The sequence below is a fragment of the Petaurus breviceps genome, unplaced genomic scaffold (genome assembly GCF_028583685.1).
Source record: "Petaurus breviceps papuanus isolate PSGF00001 unplaced genomic scaffold, PetGlider_PUasm1.0 688, whole genome shotgun sequence".
Classification (NCBI taxonomy): domain Eukaryota; kingdom Metazoa; phylum Chordata; class Mammalia; order Diprotodontia; family Petauridae; genus Petaurus; species Petaurus breviceps.
Genome location: NW_027186457.1, coordinates 11,663,692 through 11,684,261, shown reverse-complemented (window position 1 = coordinate 11,684,261; position 20,570 = coordinate 11,663,692). Strand labels below are relative to the sequence as shown.

The following is a 20,570-nucleotide window of genomic DNA, read 5'->3' as shown; positions in this document are numbered from 1 at the left end:
CTTTCTTTCTTTCTTTCTTTCTTTCTTTCTTTCTTTCTTTCTTTCTTATTGAGGTTAAGTAACTTGCTCAAGGTTACACGACCAGTTATTTCTGGGTGTGGTGCTAAGTATCAGAGCCCGGATTTGATCCCAGGTCATCCTGACTCTGGGGCCGGTGCTCTTACTTGCTGTGCTACCTGGACACCCCTAATAAATTTTTTTTTTTGCTTTTTGGAGGGAAGTTGGGGTTATAAGTGACTTGCCCAAGGTCACATGGCTAATTTTGTGTTAAGTGTCTGGGGCCATATTTGAACTCAGGTCCTCCTGACTCCAGGGCTGATGCTCTATTCACTGCACCACTAGTTTCTATTTCTTATTAAAATGGCTATTGAAAGCTTTCAAAAATTAAAATAGTTTAGACTGGGATCTCCTGTACCATATCTAAGCATTTATTTATTATTATATTTTATTATATTTTTTATTTATTATATTTTATTATTATATATATACACATTATCTACATTTGGAATGCAAAGAGGAGATAGATTCTCAATTTTAATTTGTAGAAAGCCATATAAAATAAGTGAGTAAAATAGATAACTGGAAGACTATTTGCCTATAATAATAGCTAGTATTTATTTAGCCCTTTGAGGTTTTCAAAGAGCTTGAAAAAAAAGTGTTTCATTTTGTCCTGGTAGCAACCCTCGGAGAGAGGTCTATTATCATCCCTATTTTATAGATGAGGAAACTGAGGCAAATCATTGGGACTCACATCATCATCATCATTTTTTTGGTTTTTTGATTGACTGATTCTTGAAATGGGTTTTTCCAAAAGGTGATTTGTGACTCACTTTTTCCTTTGCTTACATTTTCAGGATTTGGAAAGATGCCACAGCATCTCTTATTTTGCTCTGGAAGGTCACTGCAACTGGGTTTAAGCAATGCTCCCTTATTGATGGCAGAAGTGTTACTCTCCTCCAAGCGCTGGGTGGCCTTGTACTCTCTGAGGAAATGCTTGCCTTGGGAAACAATTACTTTATTGGTGAGTTTATGGAAAGTTGATCCCCCCCCCAATCCCAAGGAGCTTCTCCTTACAATTTTGCATAGTGTTGATTTAGTTATTAGAGAGCTTAGACATGTGTAACATCCATAAATGTCACCATTTCTCAAGTTTGGGACAGAGGTCATTTATTAGATTAACATGTATTTATAAAGTAACATTTCCAGTGCATATTCTTTTTTTTGGAGGGGGGAATGCCAGGCAATTGGGGTTAAGTGACTTGCCCAAGGTCACACAGCTAGTAAGTGTTAAGTGTCTGAGGCCGGATTTGAACTCAGGTCCTCCTGACTCCAGGGCCAGTGCTCTATTCACTGCATCACCTAGCTGCTCCCCAGTGCATATTCTTGATGGTTATTTGAGAAACACTTAAGTTTTGGGTGTATGTGTATATTGTGTGCATGCTTGATAAATATCAAGCAAATATAAATATAAATTTATTTTTTCTATTGGGATTTTTCCTACTTTGCCAGCCTTGGTGATATATTATCACAGATGACACCAAATTACCTTCTAGCTGTTTGTTATGGATTTGGGGTAGAGTAGTGAGAGACAATTACTCATCCCTCTCTCACTTGGCTCTAGCCAGATTAACACATGGCTTTCAATAAACCACATTAACTGAACTGAAGGTGCTTCATGCTTATGAATAGGGAAGGACCATCCTTGATTCCAACATGACTTGTCATTTGGAAAAGGGTGTGTGTGTATGCTCCTTTACTGACTTTAAGGCATTTATTCCAAGCTCTGCCAGGAAATCAGATATTGTGTTAAATCTCAAAAGAGCAGAGCTGAGCTAGCTAGATCCTGGCACATGACCTGATTTGACCATATATAGTGGATGGCATTTAAGGACATATTGGTTCCGAGCTCAGGAGACCTGGATTCAAACCTCACCTCTGATACCTGTTACTTGTGGACTTTCTGGGTTAATCATCTAATCTCCCCTAACTTTAATTTCCTCACCTGTCCAGTGAAGAGGTTGGATTAATCAGGGATGGGGAACCTGCAGCCTCAGGGCCACATGTGATCCTCTAGGTCCTCAAGTGTGACACTTTGACTAAACCCAAACTTCATGGAACAAATCCTTTTGGATTTGGTCAAAGAGCTGCACTTGAGGACCTACAGGGTCAAATGTGGCCTTGAGGCCACAGGTTCCCCGTCCCTGGTCTAGATGGCTTCTCATGCCCTCCACTTCCATTCTGGATCTAAGGACTACTATCCCTTCCCTTCTACTTTCTTCCTGGCAGGCAGCATATCAGAAGGTTCTGTCCTTTCTCCTTGAGGTGAGTAGAAGAGCAGGATTAGTTCTTGAGCCTCCTGTCTCTTCTGCCTTCCTGGTGAGCTCTGGATCGGTTCCAGCCTAAGCTCTGAAGGCTTAAGTAGTGGTGAGAAGGTTTGGAATCACGATTGTGAGTAGGATAGAGGAAGCTAGGGAGGAATAAAGGATTGCCTTGCTGTGGTGAAGGACCACCCATCATTTTGTAACAATGATAGACACTACTCAGTATCTGTGGCCGGAGTACGTGAGGTCATCCCTGTGGGACAGCAACTATGGAGTGATAATCTTGATTTTAGCGAGAAAGTAGATGGAGTCAGGAAGGCATCTCAGAAAGAAGAGCTGGGGGAAAGAACAATAGGAAGAAAGAGGAAACCCATAAAATAGGTGGGATGGATAGGTAGATATGGAGCCACCCACCCCATGAACCAATAGCTAATAACTACTGGATGTGGCCTTTGTCTGACAAACCAATCAGACTGCAGAGGGGGGTATGAGGGAGAAACTATTTTGGCTTTCCTAAGGGTTGTCTTAGGCTAGTCTCACTAAAAAAAGCAAAATGACACCCCCACATTTCTCCCACCTCCCACCATAAATCAGAACATAGGAGTTTCCACCACATGGTTGAAATAAATACTTCATTGAATTGATATAATTGGACTATTAAGTCCCATGCCTGGGACCCCTTACAGTCCTTCTGAAATGTAGCTTTGTTGTAGAGGAACATACGAGATGCTTATATATTCAGAGGCCTCACTATTCAACTGCTAATGGAAACTATAAATCAGATTGTGAAAACAATTTCCTTTTAGGCATAATCTGACTATTTATTGAAGGAAATTCTAGTTGTGTGTATTTGAAAGCAGAATTTGACTTGTTTTGAGATTGTAGTATATAGCGATGCATTATTTCTGTCTAAATAATTATAAAATCTAATAATCACTATTGACACTTCTGTGGTGATTTAAAGTTTGCACAGCCTTTTATATCCATTATTTTATTTGAGCCCCAGGACAACACTCTGAGATAGGTACTATAGGAATCCTTGTTTTACAGATGAGGAAACTGAGGAACAGAGAAAATGATTTTCCCACGGTTATAATCTAATACTAGAATTAGAATCTGTTTTCTGAATAATAATGATGATGATGATGATGATGATAAGTCACATTTTTCTTGTGAAAAGTTTATAGCACATTTCCCTCACAATAACCTGATGAAGTAACGTGGCCCTATTTTATAGATGAGAAAAGTATGGTCTTTGATGCCTTAGCAATGTTTGCAATTGATAGACAATAGAAATACTGCTTTGATTTTTTTCTCTATTTGTATTGTGGATGTAGTTATAGTTTAGGGTGGGTACAGAATTTGAAAGCTAAAGATCTTCCTATGTCAGTCTATTTATACTCATATCAAATTAAGAGTAAGTAATAGGGACTTCTAGGAAATCCTGCTCAAATGAAGCTTAAGATTCATGATGATACATCTTTTTGTAGTAGAAACCAGTCCCCAAAATGTTTGGCTTAATTAAAATTCACATTTCCATGATTTTTTTTTCATTTGTCCTCCTTTAATTTACCAGTACCTAAAATATGGAGGAAAAAAATCTCCAAAATGACCCTCTAGTCTGTGGTGCACTGAAAATCATTTGTAGTGAAACTGTTTCTTAACTTCTGTTTTTTGGAAGCCTGTGGTTCGAATAACTTGTAATTTCCAAAGCAGAACTTTCCAGGTGTTTCATGTAGCTTTGTCTTGGAGATCATAATCCTCTTAAAAAAATTAAATAAAGGCAGAAGACAGTGTTGTTACAAGTTACCTGCTGTGAAGGCATGGCAGACTTCCCAACAAAGACAAATTGGTTACACCCACCCACTGGGAGCTAATCCACAGTTTCTAAAATCATCTTTCTTATTTTAAAAGAAACAAAATTAATTCTTTGTAATCAAAATGGACTCCTTGCACTTTATATAGTAATAGGCATTTAAGATGCTTTATTACGCTAAGAGAAAAAGGCACTTCCTTTGGAACCCATCTTACATTTCTGGGATTTCCAAATTCTCCTGATTTAACTGTGCTGCCATATATTGCTGGGAAGTATATATAACAGTATGACTTTGCCTGATTGATGAAGTGGAGGTGAGACTGAGAAGGTAGTGACTTGAATGCAGAAGAGAATAAAAGTCTAGATTCCCATGACTGTGTCTTTAGCCATTAGACTGTGTCCCTTGTTGGTAACTAGTTTGACTTTTTCATATTGTCCAAAAAATGTATTTCTTAAGTGTCTACTCATGTGGAAGGTTGTCTTTGATTGCAAATGGTGAAGGGAAAGTAAGGAAAGGGGAATAAGAATTTATATATTTAGCACCTACTATGGGCAGGCTAAGTATTTTACAAATATTATCTCATTTGATCCTCATAGCATCCCTGCAAGGTAGGTGCTATTTCATAATCATTTTACAGATGAGGAAATTGGGGCAGGCAGAGGTTAAATGACTTGCCCAGGGTCACACAGTTAGACGTGTCTGAGGCAGGATTTGAACTCAGGTCTTCTTGGCTCCATAACTTGTGTGTGTGTGTGTGTGTGTGTGAGTGAATAAGGGGTTGTGACTTGCCCAGGGTCACACAACTAGTAAGTGTGAAGTGTTTGAGGCTGGATTTGAACTCAGGTCCTCCTGACTCCAGGGCTGGTGCTCTATCCATTGTGCCACCTAGCTCCTCCTCCTCTACTGGACCACTAGCTGCCTCTCAATGATTTGTGTAGGGTGTAGGTATACACCTACACCTACAGGGTGGATCTGGTAATAATAATATTAGCTGAAATTCAGGTAGCACTTTGAGTTGTTAAATGCTTTACATATATTTGCTCATTTGAGTCTTATAAACCTGTTAAGATAGGTGCCATGATGACCCTTTTTTATAGCTGAAGAAACTGGGGCTTGGGAAGGTTGTGACGGACCTTCTCTAAGGTCACACCTCTAGTAAGTATATGAAGCAAGATGTGAACTCATGTCTTGCTGGCTCAAAGATATTTACAATATACACAGAGTCCTAAAAGTCTTAGTGCAATGGCGTGAACCATGTATTCCATGGAGACCCAAGGCAAGAGGAAGATTTGTAAGGTTTTTATTATTAGCTCTGTCGTTCCTATTGTCAGAGCTTCCCAGGGACACAGAGAAATTTGACCACTCAGTGATGTAAATATTTAGACCAATTTTATTCACTGCTTAGGATTCAGTCCATGAAGAAAGATCAAGAGTGGGTATCCCACTCATCTGAAGCTAAAATATGTTCATTCTTTCAGAAACTTACACAATGGTGAACACCTCCTCCAAGCAGATACCCCACCATCATCCTTCTTCCTCCTCCTTCTCCTCCTCTTTCTTCCCTCTTTCATCCTCCTTCTTTATTTCACTTAGCCCTGATCTGGTCCATTTCATCAGAGGGCCACATTTCTTTAAAAAAAAATGCAGTTGATAGTGAACTGGTGAACACTCCGAATTCATAGGATTCTTAATATTAAGCTGCAAACAAAAAGGTAAATACAAACAGTATCCACTGCTGGCTTATCTCTTGTCTCTGCCCTGATTTATATTAAAGATTTCTGGGCAGGGGGTCTCTCCATCCCTCAAAATTCTGAACCTTCATCCCATTGTAATACTCAAAATCCTCTATGTACATAAGAGGTCCTTTTCTTTTCCTAACAGTGATGAAGGAAAACCACTGGGAGTTTGATGTTTAGCTTTTAGAACGAGCAAGAGGAGATTATATCCTTGTAGGACGAATTCTGCCAGCCTCCCAGAGGGGTGGCTATATATCCTAAGGAATCCTATTAAGGAGTCACAGATTCAGAGCTAGGAGGGTCCTTAGAGGTCATGTCATTCCATAATTGGGAAGTGGCGGCTTAGAGCTGTTACCTGATTTGTCCAAGGTCACAGAGCTAATAAGACGAAGAGCTGGGATTTGACTCCAAAGCCCTCTGGCTCTAAAACTGTGTTCTTTCTCCAGTCCGAGTTCTTCAAAGTTTAGTGTTTCAGAGGTTGAATGGGGGCCCCAGGGGGCTCACCCCCAAATCAGAATATCTGGTTCTTTGTAAGTAAAGACACTCAAGGTTCTAGGAAAATGACTTGGTTTCGGAAAATATTATGAAATTTCCTCGAAGCTTTGTGAAAGCCTGCATTTACATTTCTCCCCACTTTACCTAAGTCTTTAAAATTGCAAGAGGTGTCCATTTGCTAAAAAGGACAATGAGTTACTGGGCATCCTGCTGCCAAATGATGCTTTTCTCCCCTCCCTCATCTATATTCTATAAAAATAGCTTCCGCTGTACAGTGGCTGGCAATACTTATATTACTGATAATAATAAATTTTTAGAAGTTTAGGACTTGGAATTAAAAGGAACTTGAGAGATCACACAATCCAGTCCCTTCCCTTTTTGACAAATGATGAAACTGAGCAGTATGGAGGCAAAGTTGCTTGCTCAAAGTCCCTCAGACCAGAATTTGAAACACTCTGCATCTGACACAAATTCTTTGTTCTTTTTGCTAAAAGAGCCTTTTTTGGAAATTTCCCTTTTAAGGTTCTCAATTTCTACCTGCTCTTAAAAACACAGTCTTACTTTTAGGGAGACTCCTAGGTAGAATTTGTTTAAAAAAACATAGGCTTCAGTGTTCTCCGTAAGATAATTATAGGAAATATATATCAAACCTATTTACATATAATATTGAAGTATTTGATATTTTTAATTCTTTAATTTTATTCAATAGTAATAATAAAGGCATTTTATGTTATACAATTCACTTTTAATGACTTTTCTCCTTAGACATTGAATTTCCAAGGATAATTGGTACTTTCTGTAGACAGAAAAAGACAGGCATAGATTTAGAGCGGACAGGGACCATTAGAAATCATCTTGATCAATCCCTCTTTTTATAGACGTGGAAATGGATACTTGGATGGCTCATCCAATCTCACCTACAATAGTAAGAACTGGGCTGGGATTAGAATCCAGATGGTCTGACTCTGAATTCAGCACAATGATAGGAACTCTTTTTTTCCATAGTATATGAGCATACACACATATACATATGCACAATATATGTGTATATATGCATATATACATGCTATATCTATGTATATATGCACGTGTGTATACAAACAATACATATATGCACACAATACATAAATATACTATATGTATGAATATATACACATGTATACATATGCATATACACACGAACATATGTAAATATGAAAGCACTGCATGTGTATAATATAAATATATCATACGCATATATGTATACATACATGCATGTATACATGTATACATATACACATCCACACATATATTATTTTTATCTCTTTCTCTCTATACACACATGTACATAAAACCATGGCATGTGTATGTGTGTATAATATAAATATATTATATACATATATGTATACACACATGCATATATATGTGTATACATCCACACATATATTTTTTCTATCTATCTCTCTATATACACACATGTATATAAAAGCATGGCATGTGTATTCTTACCCAGCAGTGTCAAATTCAAATTCAAATAGGAAGGGGAGTCCGCTAAGCTATACATAAGGACCCCTATTGGCCACATGTGCATGTAGAGAGCTGCATATTAATATTCTTTGCATCTTATTGTACTTTAATTTATTTTGTTAAATATTTCCCTTTTACATTTTAATTTGTTTCTGGCTCCATTGGGGAGTGTTTCAGGCACATTATGGCCTGACCTCTGCTCTCACTGTTTCTCAAAGTTTCTATTATTCTGTCCAGTCTCTTAATTATCTCTTGTCTGTTATATCTGTTGTACCATTGGACAAAACATTCAGAGCAATATATTATTTGCTTTATATTATGTTTCTTAGTGGTTAAGTAAATTAACATTCATTTACAATGTATTTACACATTGCTAAAAGCTTTCAGATAGGAGGTAGTCAGAGGTGCTGATTAACCACTGAGTGATTCATTGCCATGGTGTATCTGCTTGGTAGCAGTAAAATAGCACCAGGGATAGCAGATTTCTGCAAATGCACAGTAACAGAACAATTCTCCTAATTACTATGAACTGACTCCCCCCCACCCCCAATGTGGCCTGCTGGGAAACACTAATTGTGACAGATTAAGTCAATGCTCATAGGTGAACCAACTGTACTTGGATACATCTATGGAAAAAATCTTCACCATATAGTCCACAGAACTTGTCCCCGTGTCCTTCTTCCAAAGGTTCAATGACTATCCATCCTCTAGAGGATATACTTCAGCCTCCTTTGCCTGGAACTTGAGATTCTCCACAATATAGCCCCAGTTCAAAGAAAGATCATGTGTGGGCTTTGCCGAGAGGAGACCTGGGTTCTTGTCTCTGCTACTGACCATGGGCAAACCACCTCCCTTCCTTGGCTTTGGTCTCTTGGGCAGAAAAGTGAGGGGCTTGGTCTAGATAATATCCAAGGGCATCTCTAGTTGTGTCATTCAGGGATTCTGTATTGTCACCCCCCCTTCCTGGTTAAATGCTGGCTTCTGTGACACTGCTCTCTCTTGGCTTTTTCCCTCAACATCCTCTTATTATTTAATGATCTATCTCCTATCCCTCAAGCAGGGAGGAGACTGTGCTCCTGGAGGCGCTGTTCTGGACCCTCTTCTCTTCTTTCTCTATACCATCTCTCTCGGTGAACTCAGCAGCACCCGTTGGTTCAGTTATAATTCCTATGTACAAGATAGCCGTGTTCTCTTTAGTGCCAGCCCAGAGAGTCTCTCTCTGTCTCTCAAGATTCAGTCCCACATCACCAACTGCCTGTTGAACATTCTGAGCTGGCTGTAACCTAGCAAACGAGGCAGTAGGAGTCTGAAGTGGGACCATGGTCATATAGGTGGAGAAAAGAGGATAGATGGGAGAAGAATTGTAAGACAGAATTGGAAAGAATATGATTGAAGGTCAAGGGTGATAAGAGAGAGGAAAATAAGAGAAGAAAAAGTCTAAGAAGATGGAGATGTTGCAAACCTGGTGATTGAAGGAATACAAATGTTCCGAGGTTAACGTGACTACGAGAGATTTTCAGAGAATCATGGAACAACTTATGTGAATTGATACACAATGAAATGAATAGAACTTGAAGCACAATATACTGAATGATTATAGCAAAGTAAATGGAATGAGTAATAAAATAAAACCGAAATAAAGGTAAGCTCTTGAAGGTAGAGACTTTTAAAAAAAAAACCTTTTTATTTGCAACAATAGCTAACATTTATATCACGTTTACTATAAGCTGGGCACTGTGCTATGTACTTTACAATGCTGTCTCATTTGATTTTCACAACATCCCTGGGAGTTGCTATTATTACCCCTATTTTACAGATAAGGAGATTGAGGCAAACAGAAGTTAAGTGACTTGCCCAAGGTACTGCAACTAGCAAGTGTCTGAGGTCCCATTTGGGATCGAGTCTTCCTGACTCCAGACATGGAGCCCTCTCCACTCTTCCTCCTAGCTACCTTTGTAGCTCCTGCACCCAGCTTGGTGCTGTGAGCATCATAGAAGCTTAATGAGTTCTTGCTGGATCTAATTGAATGATCCACTTTCATGAACCTTCTAAGATGCTTCTTCAATTCTTGCTTTTTAATGACCATTTACCCCCAATTTAGAAATATTCTAAGGTTTTTCCTATTCTTAAAAAAAGTCTTCCTGTGGCTCTCCTTAGCTTTTCCTTCTTTCCTCTCCTTTTGTTGACAGTCTTCTAGAAAATGCTTTGCACTGTCTGCCTCTGCTTCCTTACCAGCCACTCACCTCTCAACAGCTTATAATACGGCTTCCACCCTTACTCCCCTCTCCCACCTTTCACCTCAGGTTTTCAGAGCACTTTACCTGGGCCTCCTTGTACTCACATTCCCCCTTGTGGCCCAGCTTTTTGTAAACTTGGCTCTCTCTTTCCCCTCTGCCAATCCAGTGATGCTAGACCATAGGCTCCTTGAATCCAGGGACCACATTGAACCCACTGTGTATATATTGCCATTGCTCTGCACACAATACGTATTTAATAAGTGTTGGTTGAGCTGACTTCAACAACTTAGCCATATCCTCATGTTTCTTATGGTGGCTCTAGTCATCTCTGGACTTCTTTAATTTCCTCTGAAGAGTGGAAGAGTGGGACCACATCATGGAAATCACAGGGGGCATATTTCAGCTCAATATGGAGAATGTCCTTATAATTAGAACTGTTCAGGTGAGCTCCTCATCACTGAAAGTATTTGACTAGGAGCTTGGTGAGGGGATGTTGTAGAGGAAATCTGTGCACTGGGTAGGAGGATGACCACTTGGTCCTTTCCAACTATGATTCTCTTGGTGTTAAGAGAACTGAATTTGAAGCCACCAAAACTGGGTTTGAATCCAGACTCTGTGCTTTATGCCTTGGTAGGTCACTTTAGGGCTCAGCTTCTTCAACTAGAAAATGAATGGGTTGGATCAGATCTCTCTGGATCCTTCCAGCTCTAAATGCTACAATCCTGTTTTTTTCTGAATTAAAAAAAGATATTCTATCACAAAGTTATATATAATGCAATACATTTTATTTATAATTTTTCCTTTGGAAATAAGATACATCTTGTCATTGAAAGGTACCAAATGCATCCAATTTTCTTTTGACTAGGATGAAAAATATTTCCTTGGTGAAATGTACTTTATGCTTTAGGATTTTATTTCTATGTTGACTGCATATGATATGAATAAACATGGCAGACAGGGAAACTGGAGAAAACATGGAAAAATTGGGGCATTGATGCACTGTTAGTGGAGTTGTGAGCTAGTCCAACCATTCTGAAGAACAATTTGGAACTAGAGCTATAAAACTGTGCATACCTTTTGACTCAACAATGCCACTATTAAATCTGGATCCCAAAGAGATCAAGAAAAAAGTGAAAAGGATCTATTTGTACAAAAAGATGGTGGTGGCAATGAATTGTAATTCAAGAGGATGCCCATCAACTGGGGAATGGCTGAACAAGTTGTGGTATATGATTGTGATGGAATACTATAAAAAATGATGAACAGGATCATTTCAGAAGAACCTGGGAAGACTTATATGAACTGATGCAAAGGTATGTGAGTAGAACCAGGAGAATATTGTACATAGTAATAGCAATGTCATAAGCATGATCAACTGTAAAAGATTTAGGTATTCTGATAAAGACAATGATCCAAGATAGTTCCAAAGGAGCCATGATGAAAAATGTTCTCCACATCCTAAGAGTTAGTGAGAGAGAGAGATAGAGAGAGAGAGAGAGAGAGAGAGAGAGAGAGAGAGAGAGAGAGAGAAAGAGAGAGAGTTGATGAATTCTGAATACAGATTGAAATATCCCTTTTTAAACTTTCTTTTTCTTTTTTTGTGTCTGTGTTTTCTTTTGCAATATGACTAATAAGAAAATATGTTTTGCATGACTTCACATGTATAATTAAATTTCTTGCCTTTTCAAGAGAGGAATGGGAGGGAAGGAGAGAATTTGGAACTAAAAATTTTAGAAAATGAATGTTAAATTTTTTAGTATGAAATTAGGAAACATTTAACAAAAATTTAAAAAAATAGGAAAAAAGTATAGGGCCAAGCACAGATACCTTGGACTCCCCAGTGGATCCCTACTTTCCAAGATGACATGCAACCATTAATGATTCTTTTTGAATTGATTATTTGCCTTATTCTTTATCTGTCAGATCCTATTATTTGTCTGGCCCATATCTCTTCATCTTTGCCACAAGTTTAAGCTTAGCATGAGCTATAAAGCTTTAGCAATTTCTTTGCTAAAATATAGTTTACTATATCTTCAGCATTCCCCACTAGCTATAACATTCCCATATATAAGAGTTACCCCTCTTTTCACCCTATCAGAGGGAATAAACCAACTAGCATAGTGCCTGGCATCCCTAAGAGATGTTAATTGTATTGAATTCAGTTGAACCCACTATCTCTCAAGACCTCCATTCCACTTTAGACAATTCTCATTGTTGGAAAATTTATTCTTGTTTCCCACACTGTGTATGTCCGGTAATAATAAATTACAAATAAATGATAAAATACAAAATGTCGATCAGTGTTCTCTTTGTGGATTGCACCTCCCTCCCCCACTGCAATGAAATTTCAAAGCTTTTCTTATATCATACTATGTTTAAAAAGAAATATGGTGGAGGCATGGGGAAATGTGGGAACTTTGAGAACACTTAATTTTGTCTCTGGAGAAATGTTACTGATGGGAGATGGAAGTTTGGAAGGGAACCCTCTGCTAGAATCTTTGACATTGCCTTTTTGTTCAAAGTTTGAGCTTCAACAAAGGAAATGCTAATTTCTTACTCTTTGTGGTCACTGTTCAAACCCCAATTGAATGTGAATTTCTGCCCATTGCCTCCCAGAGGGGAGCCCACCTGCATGTTGTAGGGCACTAGAGAAAATATACTCAGAAATCACTCAAATAAAAGGCAAGAACCAGAGGAAAAAAAGGACTAAAAAGATGGTGAGGTCCCTGGAGTTCATTTCATACCCTCTTATCTTTCCTTTGTTTCCAGGGTGCATAGGTTTGAGATATATAATAGTAGCTTACATTTCTAGAGTTCTTTAAGCTTTCCGAAGCACTTTGCCTGTGGAGTAGGCAGTAAAAGTCCTATTTCAGTTTAGGAAGTTCAGGCTTAGAGAGTGAAATGCTACAGCCTGTAATTGTTAGAGCCAGGATTGGAAGCTTGGTCTCCCTGATTGTGAGTCCACTGTTCTTTCTCACTAAAGTACCTAACTTGGTTGAATATAAATTGAAAACACTTTTCGACTTCATCAGTGAGAATGATCACTCACCCTGAGGATCATGGATCACATGTTTCAGCAGAGTTCAGATTGCTGACCCTGAACTCATCTTCCCCTTCTGTCTTAGAAAAATGTCATCAAATGGTCCTTAGAGCACTTTCTCAAGTCCCTATTTGTTCCTGGTGGTGCAAAGAGAAAAATAAAATGCCATAGAATGTGGGAACTGAAAGGGACTTCGAAGACCAAGTGATCCAACCCATTCATTTGACAGATGAAGAACCAGCCCCAGACAAGTGCAATGGTTTCTCCAAAGTTATAAAGACTAGTTAGTTATTGAACTTAGATGCTAGTGTTCAGTTGTTCTGTTGTTGAATGAATGAATAAATAAAGCATTGATTAAATGCTTATTCTATGTAAAGCACTGAGAAAACAAATAGGAAATAAGACAGTCTCTGCTCTCAGGAATCTCACCTTTTAGTAGGGAAGATAACAAATTTGAAAGGTTTCAGCTTAAAGTCAGCTGAATTTAATGCAACTCCATTGCAACAAACATATCAGGTACATTCATGTCTCCTACTCCTTTGTCATATTATGTTGCATTATGACAAAGTTTTCCCCAGAGAAGATACCCAGCACTGTGTAATTTCAGTGTGCATACATCAGAGGTAACTGATGGTAAATACTTTGCAAATCTTAAATACTGGATAAATGTCATATAACAAAATAGACAGAACCAGACACCAGTATGTACCCAGACAGTAAAGCATCAATACGTGGTTCGTAATCACTTTACAACTTTACTTTTTTTGTTATTTCAACATTTAGAAGAAAAAAGGTCTTGGGTAATTTTCTTACAATTATGGTACTCTATCACTAGGTGGCAATAGATGCCTAGGTCTAGTGGTCTGATTTTTCCAGGAGAAGGCTTTATGTGAATTTTTTATTAGAAAGCTAGAAATTTTCCAACAAATAAGATCTTTTTCTTAAGACAACTAAATTCAGTAAAGCAAATGATTCTTACAGAGTTAGATTTTTTTAAAGAAATAATTATCTTATCAGTTTATTCCACTCCAATTTTTACACTCAGACTTAGATAAGGATTTCTTTGTAATTTACTCTGCTTCCTGTGGACATATGTACAGTGTTGACTTCAAGTCACATTATTGCCAAAGCCTTTTGTAGCTTTCCTCATCTATTGGCTCTGGTCATTACCATTTAGAAAACTAGAAGACTGACTGCCCCCATCTAAACCCGTTTCTAAACTAATTTCCCATGGGTTTGAATTCCACCTCTAAGTTTTTGCCTCTCTTCATAAATGAAAAGGTATTGTGGTGATGGAAGCCTAAAGTCCTTTGTGTTGTTGCTTTCCAGTCAGAAGACGTTCTACTTTTTGCTTAAACAAGAACAAATATCCTTTTTCCTTTTAGATTTCAACAGAGAAGATACTACTACGTGTAATTTAAAATATTCACTCATGTAATGACTTCCCTTAGCAACTTCTTAGCAACCCATATTTTCTATTAACTGTATTGGGTAAAGAGTTCTTTAGAAACTAACTCAAGAAAAATTCTGTATTCTTTAAAAAAATAATGCTTTAAACAAAACTTCAATGAGACATTACTAACCTTATACATCAGAGTAATTTAAAAAATTTATTTAACAAACCTATATTTTCTCTTCCTCTTCCCTACCCCCAGTGAACAACAAAAAAGATAAATAAAACCCTTGTAACAAAAAAGCCAAGGAAAACAAGTTTTTATATTGACCCTGCCCAAAAATGTGTGTTATTCTGCATCTTGGATCCATCATTTCTCTATCAGAAAATGGGGACCAGGCTTCATTCTTGGTCCTCTGGAGAATTTTCAAGTCTTTCAAAGCTTTTTAAAAAATATTATTGCATAAATTGTTCTGGTTCTACTAATTTCTCTCTGCATTATTTTAGATGAATCTTTCCAGTTATTCCTGAAATTGTCTATTCTGTAATTTTTTTATGGCACAAAAACATTTTCTTCCATTCATATACCATGGTTTGTTGATCCATCCTGTAATAGATGGACATCTCCTCAGTTTCCAGTTCTTTTGACATGGCACAAAGAACTTCTATAAATATTTATCACATTAAATTCCTTTTCTTCTTTCTTTGATCTCTTTGGGTGTATAGGTCTAATAGTGGCATTGCAGGATCAAAGGCTTTAAAGACTTTGGGAGCTGTGATGGGAGAAATCTGAAATAACTGAGGAAACAAAGGTTTGAGCTTCTGAGCATATCGATTTATTAAGCAGTGGATGCCAACTGCATAATAAATTGGGACCAGGCCTCTTCAGCTTAACACTGGACCCTGAATACAGAGACAGACAGATATTAATTCATTAAAGGAAAATAATTAAACAGGATATAAACCAGGATACTAGATTAGGTATTTCTAATAATTGGAGGGAAGATTTGGGACTTTTCAAGCTAGGAGGGGGGGGTTGAATGAATAGGTGTGATTCTCTGAAATCAGAAAAAGAGGTGTCCCCTTTTCCCCTACCCCCACCCCCATGTGTCTGTATTCAATCAAAGGTGTAAGGAGGGGGCGGCCAGGTAGCACAGCGAGTAAGAGCACTGGCTCCAGTGTTGAGAAGACCTGGAGATCGAATCCTGGGCTCAGACACTTAGCACCCACCCAGAAACACCTGGCCGTGTAACCTTGAGCAAGTTACTTAACCCCAATTGCTTAGGGGCGGCCAGGTGGCTCAGCGAGTAAGAGCACTAGCTCCAGTGTCGGGATGTCCTGGATCAAATCCGGGCTCAGATACTCAGCACCACACCCAGAAATAATAACTGGCCGTGTAACCTTGAGCAAGTTACTTAACCCCGATTGCTTTAAAAAAAAAGGTGTAAGGAAATAGTAATTGATTGACCACTTTGGGGCCAGTTTTCAGATAAGACATAAGGGTTGTTTGAGATGTATAATTGTGAGAAAACTCCTTGTATCAGTCTTTGGGTCTAACTGGGTTCCTGGTTAACATACCCTAGGTCCTTAGTTAAGGGTCTCTAAACAGCAGGTAGAGGTGGTCCAGCTTCCCCGGCACACAGGGCTAGGTCCAAACAATGCAATAAAATTTTCTCACAATTCTCATAATTGAGTCAAACAAGACAAAAATTGGATTAGACCCATAATTGAATAAAAAGGGAACTGAGCTAGATCCAGAATTGAGTCACAAGATGGAGTCTTTGTGGTTCACTCAATTCTCAGAACTCTCACAGAATATAGTTGCAAATTACCCTTCAGGATGTCTGTACCAAATCACAGTTCCACCAACAGTGAGCAAGGCAACATCATATAGCTGGCAAATAAAGTAGTCAGAGGTCTAGAATGGAGAGCAAGAAGGTGGGGAAATAGCTGGGGGAATTAACAATCAGTTTCCGAGTCCCCGGGGGCCTTTTTTCCAAGGTTATGTGGAAGACTTTCACATTCAAGAAAAATTGCTATTCCTGAAGTCAATTCACAAATCCCTCTGTAGAATTCTTCGGTCTCCCTACCAGAGAACTCTCTTCATGGAATCTCATACTCAGAAACATTCAATGAGTATGGGAGAAATGCAGGGAAAACTAGGTGTCTTTAAAATTTCCCTAGTTTTCAAGACTTAGGACACTCACTTCTTATAACTTGACAACATCAATATGGAAACTACGATGTGCCAGCAATAACCCTTGTTTTTCCTTATTCTTTCTTTTTCTTTTCCCTTAGAGACTTTAGAGGGTATGAAAAGTGGAGGTGGAGGGAGGAGCAAAGGAATAGACAGAAATAGGGCATGTCACCTGGAGAAAATTGCTGAGTGTTTGATGAGGAAGATAATTAATTAGAACTGTATTTCAATAGGACTCTCTCTATTTCTCTCTGCTAACTATCTGTCTGACATTTGGGTTCTGAATGCCATGATATTTTTAGTATTCACATGCATCCTTAACAAGCAATGTTCACTTGCCTGTCCTGATTCCATGCTATAATTGTGGGTCTGACCTACAAAAGTCTGATGGTTTGGTAGGCAGTTACAAAGTCTCCTTAAACTACTACTGGGGTAAGTACATCATTTTGCTATCATCCCAAGTAACAGATGACAAAACAAGGCGCTTTCATGTAGTTGAAGGAGCCCAAAGTTTGGGTTCAGAGGATCTGGGTTCAAATGCCTTGCTCATTTTCTGTGTGATCTTGGGTGGATTACTCTTATTTTCTTCCTCTTTTAAATTAAGTGACTTGGATTAGATGACTTCTAAGGTCTCACATGGCTCTAAATCCTTGTTCAGTTTTGTCTGATTCTTTGTGACCTCTTTTGGGGTTTTCTTGGCAAAGACACCAAAGTGATTTGCCATTTCCTTCTCCAATTCATTTTACAGATGAAGAAACTGAGGCAAATAAGGTTAAGTGACTTGCCCAGTAGGTATCTAAGGCCAAATTTGAACTCAAGTCTTCCTGACTCCAGGCCCAGTGCTCTATCCACTGTGCCACCCAGCTGCCCCAAATCCTAGTTGCTCTAAATCCTGGAAAGCTATGGATACTAATGCTCCAGCTCTAAGTCCTACAACCCTATAATTGTCAATTAATGGCACATGCAATCACGTTTCTTCTCCTGTCTCTTGGATCTTTTGTTTCTGTTGCCAGCTTCTCATTATCCTCTTGTCCCATAGAAATCGAGTTTCCCCAACATCTTGTTTTTGAGACCTCTTCTTTCTCACTACTCTCGCCCTTTGTGAGTCTATTCATTCATGTGTGTTCAATAATCACCTCTAGGCAGAGGATTCCTAGTCTAATTCTTCAGCCTCAGAATTCCTGTCCCATTTTTTCCATCTGTCTACTGGATATTTCTCCTTAGATGCCCTGCCAGAATCTCAAAATCAACGCGTCCCAAGCTGAACTCATCGTCTTCCCCTCAAAACCTCCCCTTTTCTCAACTTCTGTGTTTCTGTTAATGGTACCACCAGCCAATCCCTTAGCATCCCAGTCTTATGATATTTGAATCAGCTTTACTTCTTTTCTCTCCCTCCTTCCAGGCATCTGTTCTTTTGCCAAGTCTTGTCATTTATTTCTCTGTAAATATTCTTTACATCCAGACCCTCCTCTTAACTCTCAGCAGTATCATTCTAGTTCACGCCATTATCTCTTTTATAATCGGTAACATTTGGGTAGTGCTTTAAGATTTGCAAAGTACTTTACATTTTAAAATTCATTTTATCCTCACAAAACCCTGAAAGGTAGGTGCTATTGCTATCCTTATTTTGTAGATGAGGAGATTGAGACACAGAAAGGTTAAGTGATTTGCCTAGGGTCACACAGTTAATATATATCTTTGGGGGGCGGCTAGTGCAGTGAATAGAGCACTGGCCCTGGAGTCAGGAGGACCTGAGTTCAAAGTCGGCCTCAGACACTTAATACTTACTAGCCATGAGACCTTGGGAAAGTCACTTAACCCCAATTGTCCTGCTTCCCCCCTGCAAAAACAAAAGTTTAAAACACACATATATATATATATCTTCGGGCAGGATTCAAAATCATAACACCAAGTTCCCCATTCTATCTCCTGTTCTGTTAGGCTGCTTCCAGTCACCTAAATTATACTAAAAATGTCCTAACTGGTAGTGCTACCTCCACTCTAGCTCCTCCCCAGCCCTTCTTTCACACTACTATCCATGCAGTCTGCCTAACTTGTGATCATATAACATATCTACTAAAAAAATTTCAGTAGCTACCCATTACCTACTGACTAATAGTCATGGCTTTCAATAATCTGCCTCCAATTTTCCTTAACAACTTTATCTCATATCTCTTTATAGATTCTCTCTTGTATTTAGCAAATGTTTATTGAACTTCTACTATCTTTAAGGCATTGTGCTGGGTCTGGGGAGTATAAAAATACTTGAGAGCTTTTGCCTTCAAAGAACTTATCTTCTACTGTGGGGAGAGTGTGTGAATCATCTATAAGCACTCTTTCAAGTTGGCCAAATGCTTTTTCATACATCATTTCATACGACCCTCACAACAACCCGGTGAAGTCAAGACTATAGGTTTGTTATTCCCATATAACAGATGAGAAAATTAAGGCTTACAAAGGTTAAATGACTTTGTGTCAGAGGCACGTTTGAGCCCAGGTCTTTCCTGACTTGAAGTACACCATCCTTTTTTACTACTTTGTATTGCCTCTTGACTGCATTCTAGCCAAAATAGAATGAGTCTGTCTTTTGCTCTCTTTAAGTTCTATATAATTCCTATACCCCATCCCCTCACTCTCACTATGGACTGCTCTTTCTTGGGGTCCATCTCTCATTCTCTCTTCCATTGCATCCTGGGTCATCTCCAGTCATCCTGATGAATACCTGGTCACTGGACCTAGATGACTGTGGAGGAGGTGAGGCTAATGACCTTGTACAGCCCTCCCTCACTCAAATCAAAGTCAACTGCAAGGCATGTCATGGTTCTCTTCCAGAATGAAGGACAAACATACAATCTCTAATTGCCTAGATCCATCTGTTAAAATTCCTTCCTTCAAAGCTCATCCTGAGGGAATCTTTTCCTCATCTTCCGTCTGCACCCTTAGGTTTCACATAATATTTTGCCTTACTCTTTCCTTCATATTTATCTCACTTTCCCTTGTTATTTTTCATGCTTCCTTTACCTCCATTAGCTTGGGAGCCACTTTAAAGCAGGGTGGTACAATATATATCTTTGTAAAGTTTATCTAATGTTAGCATAAACTGGATAATGTTGACATCAGAGTGGCTTGAAGACTGACAAATTTCCAAAACTGAATTTCTTTTTTTGAAACTTAAAATTTCATTTGCAAATTACATTAATTATTTGTCTCATGCTTTCTTTCTGCTGTTTTTTCTTGCAGACCACTTTATTCATTCTTTATTCAATCAACATTTATTATATACTCACTATGTGAAATATACTATCCTAGGTGCTGGGTATACAAAGACAAAAATTGCACCCTTACATTCTACTGCGGATGGACAGCAAGTATGCAGATACATAAATAGAATATAAGATTAGCTAGGGGCTCCCACTAATAGCTGGGGGGGGGGAGGATTAGGAAAGGTCTTGGGTAGGAGAGGGCTCTTGATTTGAGGCTTGAAAATCAAGGATTTCTGAGCGTATGTGGTATAGTATGTCTAAGAGAGTTAGGTGGCACAATGCATACAGTGCTAAACTTGGAATCAGAAAGACCTGAGTTTGAATCCCACTTCAGACATTTGCTAACAACATGACCATGGGCAAGACATTTAACCTTGTAACTCTTGACTACCTCAGTTTCCTAATCTTTAAAATAGGGATAACACATACCTTGGAGGTGACATTAAAATTGTTCAACGATTCATTGATAGGTACTGCTACCTATCAAAACTATCAGCACACAGAAACATTAAGAAAAACTAGTTTTTTCTATGTTTGGAGCATAGACCCATGGTATAAAAAAACC

At 38.6% G+C, this 20,570-nt stretch overlaps 1 protein-coding gene across 1 annotated transcript in view; it reads left to right on the top strand.

Moving 5' to 3' along the window:
• The window catches only part of DNER (delta/notch like EGF repeat containing), a 356,232-nt gene that overhangs the window by 142,546 nt on the left and 193,116 nt on the right, over nucleotides 1–20,570 (top strand). The window contains exon 4 of the mRNA XM_069104612.1: nucleotides 855–1,021. Within this exon, the coding sequence (XP_068960713.1) occupies nucleotides 855–1,021 (167 nt within the window). The remainder of the gene's footprint in view (nucleotides 1–854; nucleotides 1,022–20,570) is intronic.